This window comes from Zingiber officinale, chromosome 6B (genome assembly GCF_018446385.1).
Source record: "Zingiber officinale cultivar Zhangliang chromosome 6B, Zo_v1.1, whole genome shotgun sequence".
Taxonomy (NCBI): Eukaryota; Viridiplantae; Streptophyta; class Magnoliopsida; order Zingiberales; family Zingiberaceae; genus Zingiber; species Zingiber officinale.
In genome coordinates, this window is record NC_055996.1 from 108,058,994 (window position 1) to 108,073,185 (window position 14,192).

The 14,192-nt window shown below is 35.9% G+C and overlaps 1 protein-coding gene and 1 pseudogene across 1 annotated transcript; one reads left to right on the forward strand and one right to left on the reverse strand.

Moving 5' to 3' along the window:
- Positions 1–282: 282 nt before the first annotated feature.
- LOC121991345 lies at positions 283–7,887 on the forward strand (annotated as a pseudogene).
- On the reverse strand, positions 7,864–9,904 carry LOC121988791 (RING-H2 finger protein ATL67-like). Its single transcript, XM_042542446.1, has one exon. It carries the CDS (start codon positions 9,799–9,801, stop codon positions 9,247–9,249), a length of 555 nt encoding a protein of 184 aa, XP_042398380.1. The 5' UTR covers positions 9,802–9,904; the 3' UTR covers positions 7,864–9,246.
- Positions 9,905–14,192: the final 4,288 nt, after the last annotated feature.

Consider the following 14,192-nt stretch of genomic DNA (forward strand, 5'->3'; position numbering starts at 1 on the left):
TAAACGTATATTGAGATATTAATTATTATTACCATAATTTGTTAAAAGGGAAAATATGATAAGTAATTAATTATTGAGATTAACGACGGACAATCATATACATTATTAGCCAAGATCGTATCCAATCGATACTGTAGAATGAATGATACAATTCGCTTTCTACGACAGATCCGCCCGCTTTCGGATCGATTTAACGATTTTAAACCGTCAGGTTACGAGACCTCCATGAAGCCCTTGGAGGAAATCTTATCAGCTCGAACCTTTAATCTCTATTAGAATTATTTCGCGACAGAGCGAGCGAGAGAGAGAGAGGATGGTGCACAGCGCCTACGACTCGGTGGAGCTCCTCAAGGGCTCGTCGGCGAGGATCGATGCTGCCGTCGCCTACGGCTCCAAAATCCTCCTCGGATGCTCTGATTCCTCCCTCCGCATTTACGCCCCCTCCTCCGCCACCGGAGACGGTGGTGGCGATGATGGGCCGCCGCCGGACGACCTAGAGATCCAGAGGGAGGCCTACGTTTTGGAGAGGACGGTCTCGGGGTTCTGGAAGCGGGCCCCGCTGGCGATGGAGGTGTGCCAGTCGCGGGACCTCCTCCTCTCCCTCTCGGAGTGGGTCGCCCTCCACCGGCTCCCCAATCTGGAAACGGTGGTGGCGATCGGGAAGACTAAGGGTGCTCATATATTCTGCTGGGATGACCGCAAAGGATTCCTTTGCGTGGGGAGGCAGAAGAGGGTCGCAATTTATCGGCTTGATGGTGCGTACTCGGCCACCTTCTCAAACTTTCTTCCTAGTTGTCAACTTTCATTTGTCAATTGGGTGATCTAAGGTTATGGTTTCATGAATGAGGCAGCCCTTTGTTTTTCGGAAATTGATTGCCCTAACCTTGTCCTTATATTAGTCATAGTTTGGTTAATTGATGCCCGCACTTGTAAGAAACAATTCTTATGCAAAATGAGTGTGCTCTATATGATTTTTGTGAAGCTTAATAATTCATTTAGCTGTGAGCACAATTATTTAACACTTGTAATGCTTATGTTTACACCTTACTTGCTTAATTTTTAAAAGTAGTCATATTTTTGTGTTTTTTTTTTTCCTTTACAAAAATGCTTCAATTGTTGCATAATAATAAAATGCCATAGTAAACTAATGATTTTTTTTTTCTCTTTATTGGCTTCTTTGTCAATCTGAATCAAATAGCTATCAAGAAAGAGGCTTGATTGATTTTCTTGATAAGGATGTTTTCACTACTTTGAATTGATAAAGCATAAGGATTGGAGAAAATGACAATGTTTATTACAACTGGAACCTGAGAGCGAGAGACATAATGTATCAACAGTAGCTTTTGGTAAAGCTTAGCAGAACTATTTTTTGGCAAACTTTTTTACTAATTTTACAGTGGGAATGTAAATCTTTACTCCTTTCTTGCACGCAATTTTGATATCATGCCCTTTTCTATTTCACCCAATTTTTACTTTTGATTCATCTACTTGTGGTTTTATTATGAAGCGTCTACTTTGGAAAACCTTTTTTTTTAAGATTCCCATAGAAGCATGCACAAAGGAGCCTGTTAGTTTTTTCAATGTTTTTTTATAGTAGGCGTCTTGATTTTTTTTGTATCATTCTTTTAATAGGCACGTAATAAAGGACTGATGCCATCTGAACTCTTTTTGAAGGTGGTAGAGAATTTGTGGAGATCAAGGACTTTGGTGTTCCTGATGTAGTGAAATCTATGGCTTGGTGTGGGGAAAACATATGTGTCGGTGTCAGAAGAGAATATATGATAATGAATAGTACCACTGGTGCATTATCAGAGATATTTTCTTCAGGGAGGATTGCTCCTTCATTGGTTGCTCCTCTTTCCCCCGAAGAATTGCTTCTTGGAAAGGTTTTTTTTGTATATTACTTTTTTCCCATTTGCCAGATTTCTTTTACATTGTTTCATTTCTCAAACATGTATGTACTGATTTGCATACGAAAATAGAGTTTTAGCAAAATCATTTTTGATAACAAGAACATACCTTATTATGGATAATTTTAGAATTTTGTATCTTCATTTGGATTTTGGTCTGTAATAATGTACTTCTTTTACCATTGTCATTTTGTTGCTGATTCACCTGAATGCTGCATTGATCTAATGACCTAAGAGTGCCTTTTGCCTAAGAAGTGGAAAATTATGGTTGTAGGAGGATGACAAGTGCCAATTGTCGGTAATATTCTAAAGTTGAGGATGATGTGAAAAATATACACTTAATATCTATCCATTTTACTACTGCCATGTCTTTTTCAGTAATATGCGTGTGTGTTTCCTTTTATACATTTAGTCCCTTTTTTTATATATATATTCTTACTCTTTTTTGAGATTTTTTCCCTTTTTTTGAATCATCTTCCCTTTGTATTTCATTCAACTGCTTTTGTATTTGTACCGCATCCTTTTTTAAGTACTTCCTTTTTCTAAACAGTGTGCTTTGCCTGTTCTTGTTGTTCATAATGTCAATTGTTGTACACATTCTTGTAGATTCCATGCTTATATATGATCTTGCATGTTTCATATGGGTCTCTTTTGCTTGGTTGATCAACCTGAAATTATCTATGTTTGGTTGCTTGTCTTATGTCAGATTTTTGTAAATATGATGGTCCCTAAGAATGAAAGGATTATAATTACTATGGCACATAATTAAAACATTGGAGAATACATCTGTACCCAAATGTGTAACTTTTTTAAGAGTTGCATGGTGGTGTAGCTAGTACCAAGAAAGGGGAAGGGGAGTCAAACCAATAGACCAATTGCTTGTCCACGATTTGCTGCTTACCCACTGGCCACTGCATGAATAAAAATGTCATAATCTAAAATGTCAAAGTGAATATTGGTGGGAAAAGGTAAACTTATTTCTTTAGAGAATTGTTTTTGCAGTTATGCTTATTTGCTTTCTACATCGTGAATTATGATGCATCTTGTTCGCATTTATAACAATGAAATGGAGACACATTTCTTCATATGATTGACTTCATTAATTATTACTAATTCCACTCAAAATTTATTCACACTTATATATGACTGTAGGATAACATTGGAGTTTTTGTCGATCAAAATGGAAAGCTTCTTCAAGATGGCAGGATATGCTGGTCCGAGACACCAGGTTCTGTTATTATTCAAAAACCATATGCAATAGGTCGTCTACCAAGGCATATTGAGGTAAGTGAAAGGTTATTCTGATTTCTCGCTAATTGTTTTATTGATTTTGCAAGATTCTCACATATCATACTTTTTACAGATACGGTCCCTTAGAGCTCCTTATCCATTGATTCAGACAGTTGGTCTTCGTGATGTACGCTTGCTTCTTCAGAGCAACAGTTCCTTGATTGCGGCATTAAACAATGCTGTTTATTGTCTGCTACCTGTACCTCTTGGTGCACAGGTATGCTTCATACACTTGACCAAAAGTTTATATACCTGATTAGTTATTTTAATAGCATGTGACCTGCCTGCAAATAGAATCTCTATTTTCTCCTAGGAAAGGTTTTGAGTGTCTAAAACTGGGTTATGCATGATGATTATGTTTCCAATAAATGAAATAAAATTGCCCATTTAAGTTTTTTTTTTCTCTTGATATACATTAGTAAGTTGCATCCTCTTTAGGTGGATAAGATTGATTGATTTTTTTCTCTGAATGAAAAGTGGCTTGATTGATTTGAATATTGTTCTTGATACAGCTTGCATGAGTTTGGCAGAGGATAAGATTGATGTAGCAAATTCCAAATAGTTGTGATTTACACAGTTACGCCACTTGTGATTTGTTTGTCAGATGACTTACTTATCCAAGTTTTTTTTTTCTTGAATTTATCAATCCAGCACTATCCTTATTTTTTTTTTATTTTGAAAAAAATGATTACTCGTTACAGATTGTACAATTAACAGCTTCTGGAAATTTTGAAGAGGCCTTGTCTTTGTGTAAGCTACTCCCTCCTGAGGATGCATCACTTAGAGCTTCCAAAGAAAGTTCAATACATATCAGGTATTTATTTTCATTAAGAATGCATGTCTTTAATATGTTAATTGACTGGAGAATTATAATTTTGTTTTCACTACCTATCACTTAGAAAAGCATCAAAGTTTAGTCTATTGTTGTATCATATAATGATATAACTGAGTCATATATTGTTACCTATGCTTTTGTTAGATAATTTCAGAGATGTTTACAGTTGATTACAGTGGTACTGCATGTTAGTTGTTTGACATAAGAATTAAGAAGTAAATTATAACTTAAAGATTGAACTGATAATTTGTCAATTAAGGTTTCAAGTCCATATTCTAGCAGAGAAATTGGATGGATGTGGCTCAAGAAATCATTTATGAGATTGGACTATGCAAAAAAAATTCTTTATTATACATCTGTTGCATTTCTAACATGTAATCATAGTTATGTCTTTTACAAAGTCATGTAAAATTTTTTTCCTAAGAAATGACGTGTTATGTGTCATTCTCTAGATATGCTCATCATTTATTTGATAATGGGAGCTATGAGGAGGCGATGGAAGAATTTCTGGCTTCACAAGTGGATATAACATACGTTTTGTCACTGTATCCATCAATTCTACTTCCCAATCTGCATACGATTCCTGTGCTCGAGAAGTTTGTAGACTCTAATGATGAGCTTCTTCTCTCAAGGGCTTCATCGGATGCCTCAGATGAGATAGAATCATCTTTACCATCCCAACAGAATGAATCTGGTAACCCCATGCTTGAGAATAAGAAAATGAACCACAATGCCCTTATGGCTCTCGTAAAGTTCTTGCAGAAGAAAAGATATGGAATATTTGAAAGGGCTACAGCTGAGGTTACAGAGGAGGTTGTGCAGGATAGTATATCATCATATGAACCGTATAGGCCAAAGGCTTCAAGTAAGGTATATGTTCTTCTTTATAGTACTGTTGATTATTACCAGTTAATTCTTAGATTAGTATAATATATTATGAAGTGGTGTATGTCCCTAGAATGTCATGAATAACCTTGGAGTTAAATCTTTAAGCAATATGAATAATTTAATATTTTGAAGGTGCATGGACAATGAACAGATACAATTACTAAGTGCATCACATTATCTTTAACTTTTATTGAAGGAGATGGTTGATTTTATATGTTGTGTTACTGATTTTGAAGATCTGGAATTTCATAAGACATTTGTTAGTTTCCCACGTTGACCATTTATAGACAAACCAATAGACACTGGTCCTTGGACATCTACTCTGATCTAACACTTCATCAGACATGAGTAGCTATTCTTGGCCAATATTGTCTATTTTGCTGGTTATTCATACATTTGCCTTTTCATCAAAAAAAAAAAAAAAAACTATGTGCTTACTATCAAATGCATACACAGATACAGTTGCTAAGTTTCAGTTTAATGTTCAATATTTATGTTCATTAAAGATGCATACACAGATACACCATCCTAATTTTAACTTATAAGAACATTTTTTCCATACCAAGCTGGAAGATACCAAAAAGATTTTTTCCCAGGCATATGCTGAATCACTATAAGCAATTTAATCATGCTCCAGCCACAATACTTGTTGAAGTCCAAGTCCATGTTAACATAGGTTGTTGGTAAATTGTAAAAGTAGCAACTTAACTCCAAGCTAGAGAATTTCTGGTATCTAAGAAAGTTTTTTTTTTCTTTCTCAGAAACGTGGTAATACGCATATCAGCTCTGTTGCTAGAGAAATGGCAACTGTACTCGACACTGCTCTTCTCCAAGCTCTGATTCTTACTGGACAACCGTCTGGTGCATTGGAGCTTCTGAAAGGATCAAACTACTGTGACTTGAAGATTTGTGAAAAATTTCTTATGGAAAAATGTCAGTACACAGTGCTTTTGGAACTTTACAAGTACAATGAAATGCACCGTGATGCCCTCAAACTTCTTAATCAGCTTATTGAGGAATCAAATTCTGGTGGAGAAACAAAGTCTGAGCACACTATGAAGTTCAGGCCAAATATGATTATCGAGTATCTCAAGGTACAAAAAAGAAGCATAAATCATTTTATGCATTGAGATTTGTTTATCTTACTGTTATTCTCATTTGAATTTGGCACAATTTCTTTTTTCACTATCCAACAAGTCTAATAACAAACCTATTTCACTTGAAACCATTTCTTTGTATTAATTTAGCTTCATCTCACTATTGACCAGTTATATCACTTTTCATTCCATTCGTTGATTTAGAGGTGTCCATTCGGTTCAAATTGAACTAATAAGGATACACCTAATTTTTTATCCTTTTTTTTTGAACCATACCAACCTGAATAAGGTTATAAGCTAAACAGAAATCAAATCAAAATTATCATGTTAATTTGGTTTAGTTTTGTTTAAACTGAATTAGCATAGGTTTTTTTTTATCAAAACTATTATGTAGTGTTAACACTATAAAAATCATGTTATCAATTTAATCTTTAAATATATAATTATTAGATATGTTCAACATTGATAATGAAGAATAATTTGTGTATAATTGAAGTTATTCATCATATACAGTAGTGTAAAAATTGAAGAAGTTTTATCATATAGTTTTTAGTTAGAATTTAAAGAATAATGCTATATGTAAATTTTTCATAAATTGAACTATGAAAACATTACAAATAATATTTTAATTTTCCAGTTTACAATGAGTTTCAGAAAAAGAAACTGAAACTGAACCATATTTATCAAACCTAACCAAATTAATAAATCAAACCAAAAATAAATAAATTTCGTTGTGTTTGATTTTACGGGTGGAACCAAATATTGGACACACCTATGTTGATCTATTGCAAGATTCATGGGATGATTGCTTATGCCGCCAGCTCCGACACAAATTTTGTTGAACTTATTTCTTTTGCAGCCTCTTTGTAGGACTGATCCCATGATTGTCTTAGAGTTCTCAATGAATGTTCTTGAAAGCTGCCCAACAGAGACTATTGAGCTCTTCTTGTCTGGAAATGTTCCAGCAGAACTGGTGAATTCTTACCTGAAGCAGAATGCTCCAAACATGCAGTCAACCTATTTAGAGCTTATGCTTTCTATGAGTGAAAATGCAATCAACCCAAAGCTTCAAAATGAGCTGGTATTGAACTTTATCTATGTTTATTATTCAATTATCTAGTCTAGAATATCATTTGTTGAACTTTTCCTATAACATGTAAGGTTCATCTATACCTCTCAGAAGTAGTTGACTGGTTCAAAGATCTCAAGGAACAACAAAAATGGGATGAGAAACTTTATTCCCCGACTCGGAGGAAGTTGCTTTCTGCCCTCGACAACATTTCAGGTTATAATGCAGATGATTTGTTAAAGCGGCTTCCTATTGATGCTCTCTATGAGGAGCGTGCAATTTTACTTGGTCGGTTGAATCAGCACCAGCTAGCATTATCTCTTTATGTTCACAAGGTATTAAGCAAGCTCTGCTGCTGCTTTTTTGAACCTTCAAAATCAAGTTGTTTAAAGTTGTTTTACCTTGTTCATTCCTATCTGGTTGAATAAACAAAAAATTACAACTTGTCATTGTGCAGCTTCAATTGCCAGAACTAGTACTCATTGTGACCATGTTTATGATACGGCACTCCAACAACCATCAAGAGCAAATGCTAATATTTACCTAACCCTTCTGCAAATTTATCTTAATCCAAGGAGGGCGATTAAAGAGCTTGAGCAAAGAACTGCAAGTCCGTTTACAGGAATTTCACAAAGCCCTGGAATTCAAAAATCTGGTTATGCTAAAACAAAAATGAGCCGTCAGTCTAAGAAGATTGTTGAAATTGAAAGAGCTGACGATATGCGTATCAGCCTCAGTGGCACTGATAGCAGTCAAGTGATGGCGATGGCTCTGACTCGTGTTTCTTCCGGTGGTTAGTTCGGTGAAGAGCAACCCTGCTCTGCTACCACTTGTTAGGATCGAAGGAATTTAAATATCTCTACAATAGTATGATATTATCCACTTTGAGCATAAATCCTCATGATTTTTATTTTTGGGCTTTACCCAAAAGGTTTCATACCAATTGTTAGGACAGAAGAAATTTAAATATCTCCACAATGGTATGATATCGTCCACTTTAAATCTAAACCCTCATGGTTTTGTTTTTAGGTTTTACACAAAATACCTCGTACCAATAGAGATATCTTTCCTTTATAAACCTACGATCTTTCCTATGTGTTTTCAATATGGAACTTTGTTTGTAATCTTACAACCCTAACAATCTCCCTTGCCCATCAATCCAATTAACCTACTAGGACTTCCCCCTCAAACAAATGACGCCCCCTCAAGCAGAAAGTCTATCTATTTGACGTCCGATCATCGATCCACCAGGTCTTCCTGCCCTTCAGTTTAATCGACCTACTAGGACTTCCTTGTCTAATGACAACTAGGGCTTCTCTGCCTGGCTGTACACCATGACTTCCTACCTAATGTCTGGTTCTCTTGATCCAGACACGTGAGCTCCCACTTCCTTTGTTTGAGGTCAATATTCTATTCACATGGCTCAATTAGACTATAGCTCTTATACACAATCGGCGGTTAGACCTTATGATAGTGGTTTTGTTTTGGGGTTATACCAAAAAGGCCTTATACCAATGGAGATATCTTCATCCTTTTAAACTCATGATCTTTTCTATGTCTTTCCAATAAGAGACTTTGATTGTATTCCCACAAAGCCAACCGATTACCACACTCAAAAGCTATTATGTTAATTGGGTTTACAAGATTTCCCGTAATAATTTCCTAAACTTCATACTCAGAGATAGGTAACTTGGTGCATGACTATTATTAAGTTATTGCGATAAGCTCGAACTACAATTGGATCCATTCAATCAACTCCATACGACTGAGGAGCATATATATAACACCCCCAACTTCATGAACATACTACAGAGTATTTTTGCAGCAACTACTGATTAAAGTTTAAAATATCGATATAGCTTGAAGAACTTGACTCCTTCAAATTTCACTCTAGCTTGCACCAAGCAAACATAAAGTGAATATCATGCACTATCAAGCTATTTGCTTATATATCAAAATTAGACTGCCTATATCCAATCTATACTCCGATACTTTTAGATCACTAACGCAAATAACAAGCATGCGATATGTAGCTACAGGCACATTCGATCTATAGCTCAAAAAATTGATCTTTTTCACAAATAGAAAAACAAGGTTCAGTAAAACAATTTTAGGGGCAAACGACTCACCGGATCAATCCACCATTATTCTTCCAGTTTAAGTCCTCCTTCGGTCAGCTGCGAATTGCGAGAACGGAACAAGTTCAGACAGCGGCGTCGATATGGGAGTCGACACCGGCGTGGGCAACGGCGACGTCCGACAGACCGGGCACGAGGCGTTGAGCCGGAGCCACACATCGACGCAGATGAGATGGAAGTAGTGGCGGCAGTCGGGCAACATGCGGAGCATCTCCCCCTCCCGGTACTCGCAGAGGCAAATCGAGCAGACGGGATCGCCGCCCTTAGCGGCCGCGAAGGGGAACTTAGGGTAAGAGCTGATGACCGCCTGTTCGAGCCCGGACGCTCGGCCGCCGTCGTTATTGCCTCCGTCGTCGTCGTCGTCCTCTGCGACGAAGATTATGCGGGGAAGGACGAGGGAGTCCGAGGAGGGAGGGAGGGGGCGAGGGTTTGGGATGCTGCGGTGGCGGCTGCGGAGGCAAAGGCAGGAGGCGAGGAGGACGGCGGAGAGGAGCAGTAGGGAGAGGGCGACGACGAGCGGGAGAGTGAGGGAGGAGAAGAGGGAGGAGGAGGAGGCGCCGGCGGAAGTGGACATGGTGCGGCGGCGGAAGGGGTGGCATTGTGGGGAGGAGAAGGGGGAGGATGGAAAGGTGGCCTTTTTGGAGAAGGTAGGTGGGATTGCTCAGTGCAAGCATTTAATGAGTGTGTTGGAAAGATATTAAAGCCCTATTTATATTATATTATTGATTTTTCCTCCCCTTATTAATTAAATTACTTTTTAAAATTAAAAAATAAAAATTATTTTTTTTTTGAAAAAACTCTTTTATCATTATCAAAATAACACCTTGCATATATTTTTTCATCTATATATATATTATCAAAAATCATTATCAAAATAACAACTTAAACTCTTTTCAATAAATAAAACCATATCTATAGATCAACAACATACATTATTCATAATAAATTTTCTTCAGATAAATCATAAACAATAACAAAAAAAACACACTTTCAGTAAGTAATTATTCATACTAAATGCAATCAGCATGTTTCTTCTCTTCACTGTAAAACGAGACCTGTGCAGGAAAAATGGGACTAGTAGGTTTTCAAGTAGCTGCATAGGCCAACAAATATGGCAGTACAAAAATGGAGGGTAAATTTAATGACGGCTGCAACTACACAACTCATCAGTCAAGAAGCCCTAGCCAATGATGGAGAAGAAGAAGAGCTTGAAGAAGAGAGAAGAAAACGTTTGTTCCAGATTTGTGCAAGTGTATATTACGAAGAAAATAATAAAGTGGGACTCCTTTTTCTGTGAATGGTTTATCTGATGAACATAAAGAAACATACATAGTTGTTTCATGTCCCTCCTCCTCCTCCTGAAACTGCATGGTTCCTCCAAACCCTAATCTGAAGAACTACAGGCAACAAAATGTTTACTAAAAAAGGAAAGCAAATGGAGTGAACTGAGCAAGGTCTAAACTCTAAGCCATGCAAGTTAACTTGCTTACGTACTGTGAAGGAAAAAAGAAATAAGCTATAGAAGTGATTTAGTATCGTTCACAAGATGGATAGTGATCAGATTTTATGTATGAGAGACAAACTCATCCCCTGCATGAAATTGTTTGATCATTTTAAAGACTTCAATTTAAAGAAACAAAGAAATGAGAGAAAACTTAAACAGAAATGAATCTTTTAATAGTTGCAGAGAAAAACTCCTGGAACTTTTATTCAATTATGAGGTAAAAGTCATTCACTAGCACACATATACATGATCATCTAAAGAACAGATCAAGTTACACCATGATGCCAACAAGTAAATAATGTCCCTCGCTGCAAAGATCAGTGGAAACCAACCCACAAGCTTCAAGATCCATTATTTTTTAGGGGAAAAAAGGTGAATCATAAACATTAAATATTTCTCCAATAAAAGGTGAATCATTTCATGCAAATAAATATACCAAAGAAACAAACCGAGATTAAAGAGTAGAGCAATGAAAAACAAATTATATAAAAAAAGGGTTTGATATTTTTTGTAGAGAAGTAAAAGGAGAAGATCTACAAGGGAGCTCCCTTCAGTCCAAGCAAAGACAACATGAGATCCAACTTACCTCCCGCATCATTCATTCATCTACCGAGTGATCAATAAATTTAAATTCATTTTTTTCTTCCTTTTGTTTCACTTGCTACGTGGATGAATGAGTCAGCAGCTAATCAAATCTCATGATCGCCATCCATGAGTGGACAGAAGGAAGCTCTCTTTTATACACCCTACAACTTTAGAACAAACAAAAAGAAACAAGAACAAGAATATTTCTGAGAAAAACTTGTAGCAAGTTGAGTGATTTAGTTTTATGTGGAAAGATTAGCAAAGAGAAAGTTGCAGCAAAAAATGAGAACTAGCAAACAAGAAGGAAGCAAAGGAAGCAAGTGTAAAAACCCTTGTAAGAGGAAGGTCAATAAATAGCTAAGAACTCAGTGGGCATCACATCAACAACAAAAAAAAAAATTGGAATAAAATATAATGATATATATTAAAATTGCCTAAAATTACCAAGTTGAGGAATGGGCAGTGAATTATTTGTAATGCAACTGCGATCATAATATTGCATGGATCGAGGACTTGTACTTTAAATTTAGCTTATGTACTTGGTTAGAACCAAAATCTTGCAGTGAAAATTCTACTGGTTAAGGCAGTATTACTTGCAGTTTTGTTCAATATACGAGGTGTTACAAAGGTTAAGTAATGACAGTGCAAGACTAAACCCTAGCTTCAAATATAATCTTTAATTACCTATCCCTCATTATAACCCTAACCATAATTTTCTAAACTTCCACTTTCTAAATACCTCTTTTATTAGTGTTAATCTCCACCTGAGCCAGTGGAATATGCATGCACTTCCTCAGATTTAAACGCCTAGGGGTGTTGCTCCACTTCACAAATTCCCATGAGTTCCATTTCCAATGTATAGCACCTCAAGTACCATCACATGGATTTTTCCTTTTCCTAGAAAAAATAAAAAATAAAATAAGATGTCAAATTCATCTGATGGGAGTATGTTGGAAATATAATTTTCACTGCAGCTGCTTCATGGTTAAATAAATATTCATATGGGGACTTGGTTACAATTAAAAGTTGCGAGGACAGCATCCTCTTTTTCTAGGATACTCGATGGCAAAATATTTCTTACAAACTCAAACTAAACTTGCAAACATAACTATTTAAGAAATATATAAATAAAATAAATAGATAATCTATTTTTTTAATTACTTTGAGTATTATTTCCCATTCAAAACAGAAAATTTATCTTTTCTAAATAATATTATTATATATTTATACCATTTTTTTATTGAAAATGAATTAATATATGATGTTTCAATAAACCTATATATATACGGTAAATTAGAGAAAAATCCCCAATGGTAATCATAACTTTGCATGCAATCCCCATGCCTACAAAACTTTGTTTTCACTCCCTGCATGCAAAGTATTACTTGTTTCAACTCCCTCATGCAAATATTGATACCTAAATTGTCCCTCAGATTTTTAGGTACAAAAAGTCCAAAATTGAGTACAAAAAAACTAAAATCGAGTATATTTTGAGGTGAAAAAAGAATCGTAGTCAATTTAATAGAAAATATACTAGATTCTAATTTAATATACTGAATTTAAGAGGATTTATACTGATTTTTGAACTTTTTGTACCTAAAAATATCATGGACAATTAGGTAAATATGTTTGGCTGGGGAGTGAAAAGAAAGTTTTTTATGGATGGGGACTGCATGTAAAGTTATGTTTGCCAATGGGGAGTGCATGCAAATTTACCCATATATATATATATATATTAAAGATGTTTCATCCTTAACTTACTTATATATTTTCATACTGTCATCATGAAATAACAGTGATAATTTCATAACATTTTATTTTCCCTCTGAGAATGAATTTATCTCCATTGCGAAGAAGAACCATATAGAATATCACAATTAAAGAGATTCATGCCAAATTGAATCTAATCCCCCAAGATATCCATTTTTTCTCTCTTGGTGTCGGGTGAATGTTGATAGAGTAATGAGGATGGGTTTGCTTACAACAAAGCCTCAATATAGCACACAATATACAAGAGAATGATAATGCTTATGAGTTAGTTAAGTTTCACATATGAAAAGATTCATTAACAAAAAGGAATTAAGAGATGTTCTGGGTACCTGAAAGATCAACATATCCCTTGATGGAAGGTTTGATAGAGTTTAGTAACAGAGGAAAAGCAAACGAAAAGAATCATACAGAGAAACCATGTGAAAAATGAGACTATGCATTGCATTCTCATGACCTCAAATCCTCAATGTACTAATAGAGGAATAGGCCCTGGACCCATTCAGTACATAAAAACAGAGAAACAATACAAAATTGCCCACTGAGAGAGCCACTAAAAGCAAAGGAGCATTCCAAACTCGACAACAGTAAAAAATTTATTCTAGCAAAGATTAACTGCATAAAAGAAAATTCATCAGTTGCACTTTGAGAAATGTGTTCACAGAAGCAGACCAAATACTGCCATGCTAGATCTGAAAAGAAACCTTTGGACCACTGGATGGTCCATGACAGCTCCAAGAAGATTTGACGATTCACATATTGACAGTGCATGAGTAGATGTGCACTGGAGGCCAGATATGCAACTCTTAAGTCTTACTAAAACGTCTACCAGTGGAGGGAGAGAGGTGAAGAATATTCTTACTCTGTCAAACTGCGACCTTGCTGTAGTGCTCACCTACTCTGAGAATGGAAAGAGTACAAACATCTCCTTATATCTTTCTCGTCCTCACCAAGAGTGACACAGTAAGCGCTGATGCAATGAAATGAGGCGAAAGAGGCTGGTTGATATCGTGAATGATGATGAAAAGAGGCTTTGTGATCAAGGATGAGAATTCTGTCAGTATTTACGCTAGACTAATCCACGACTGCAAGAATTGATGATCTGAGCA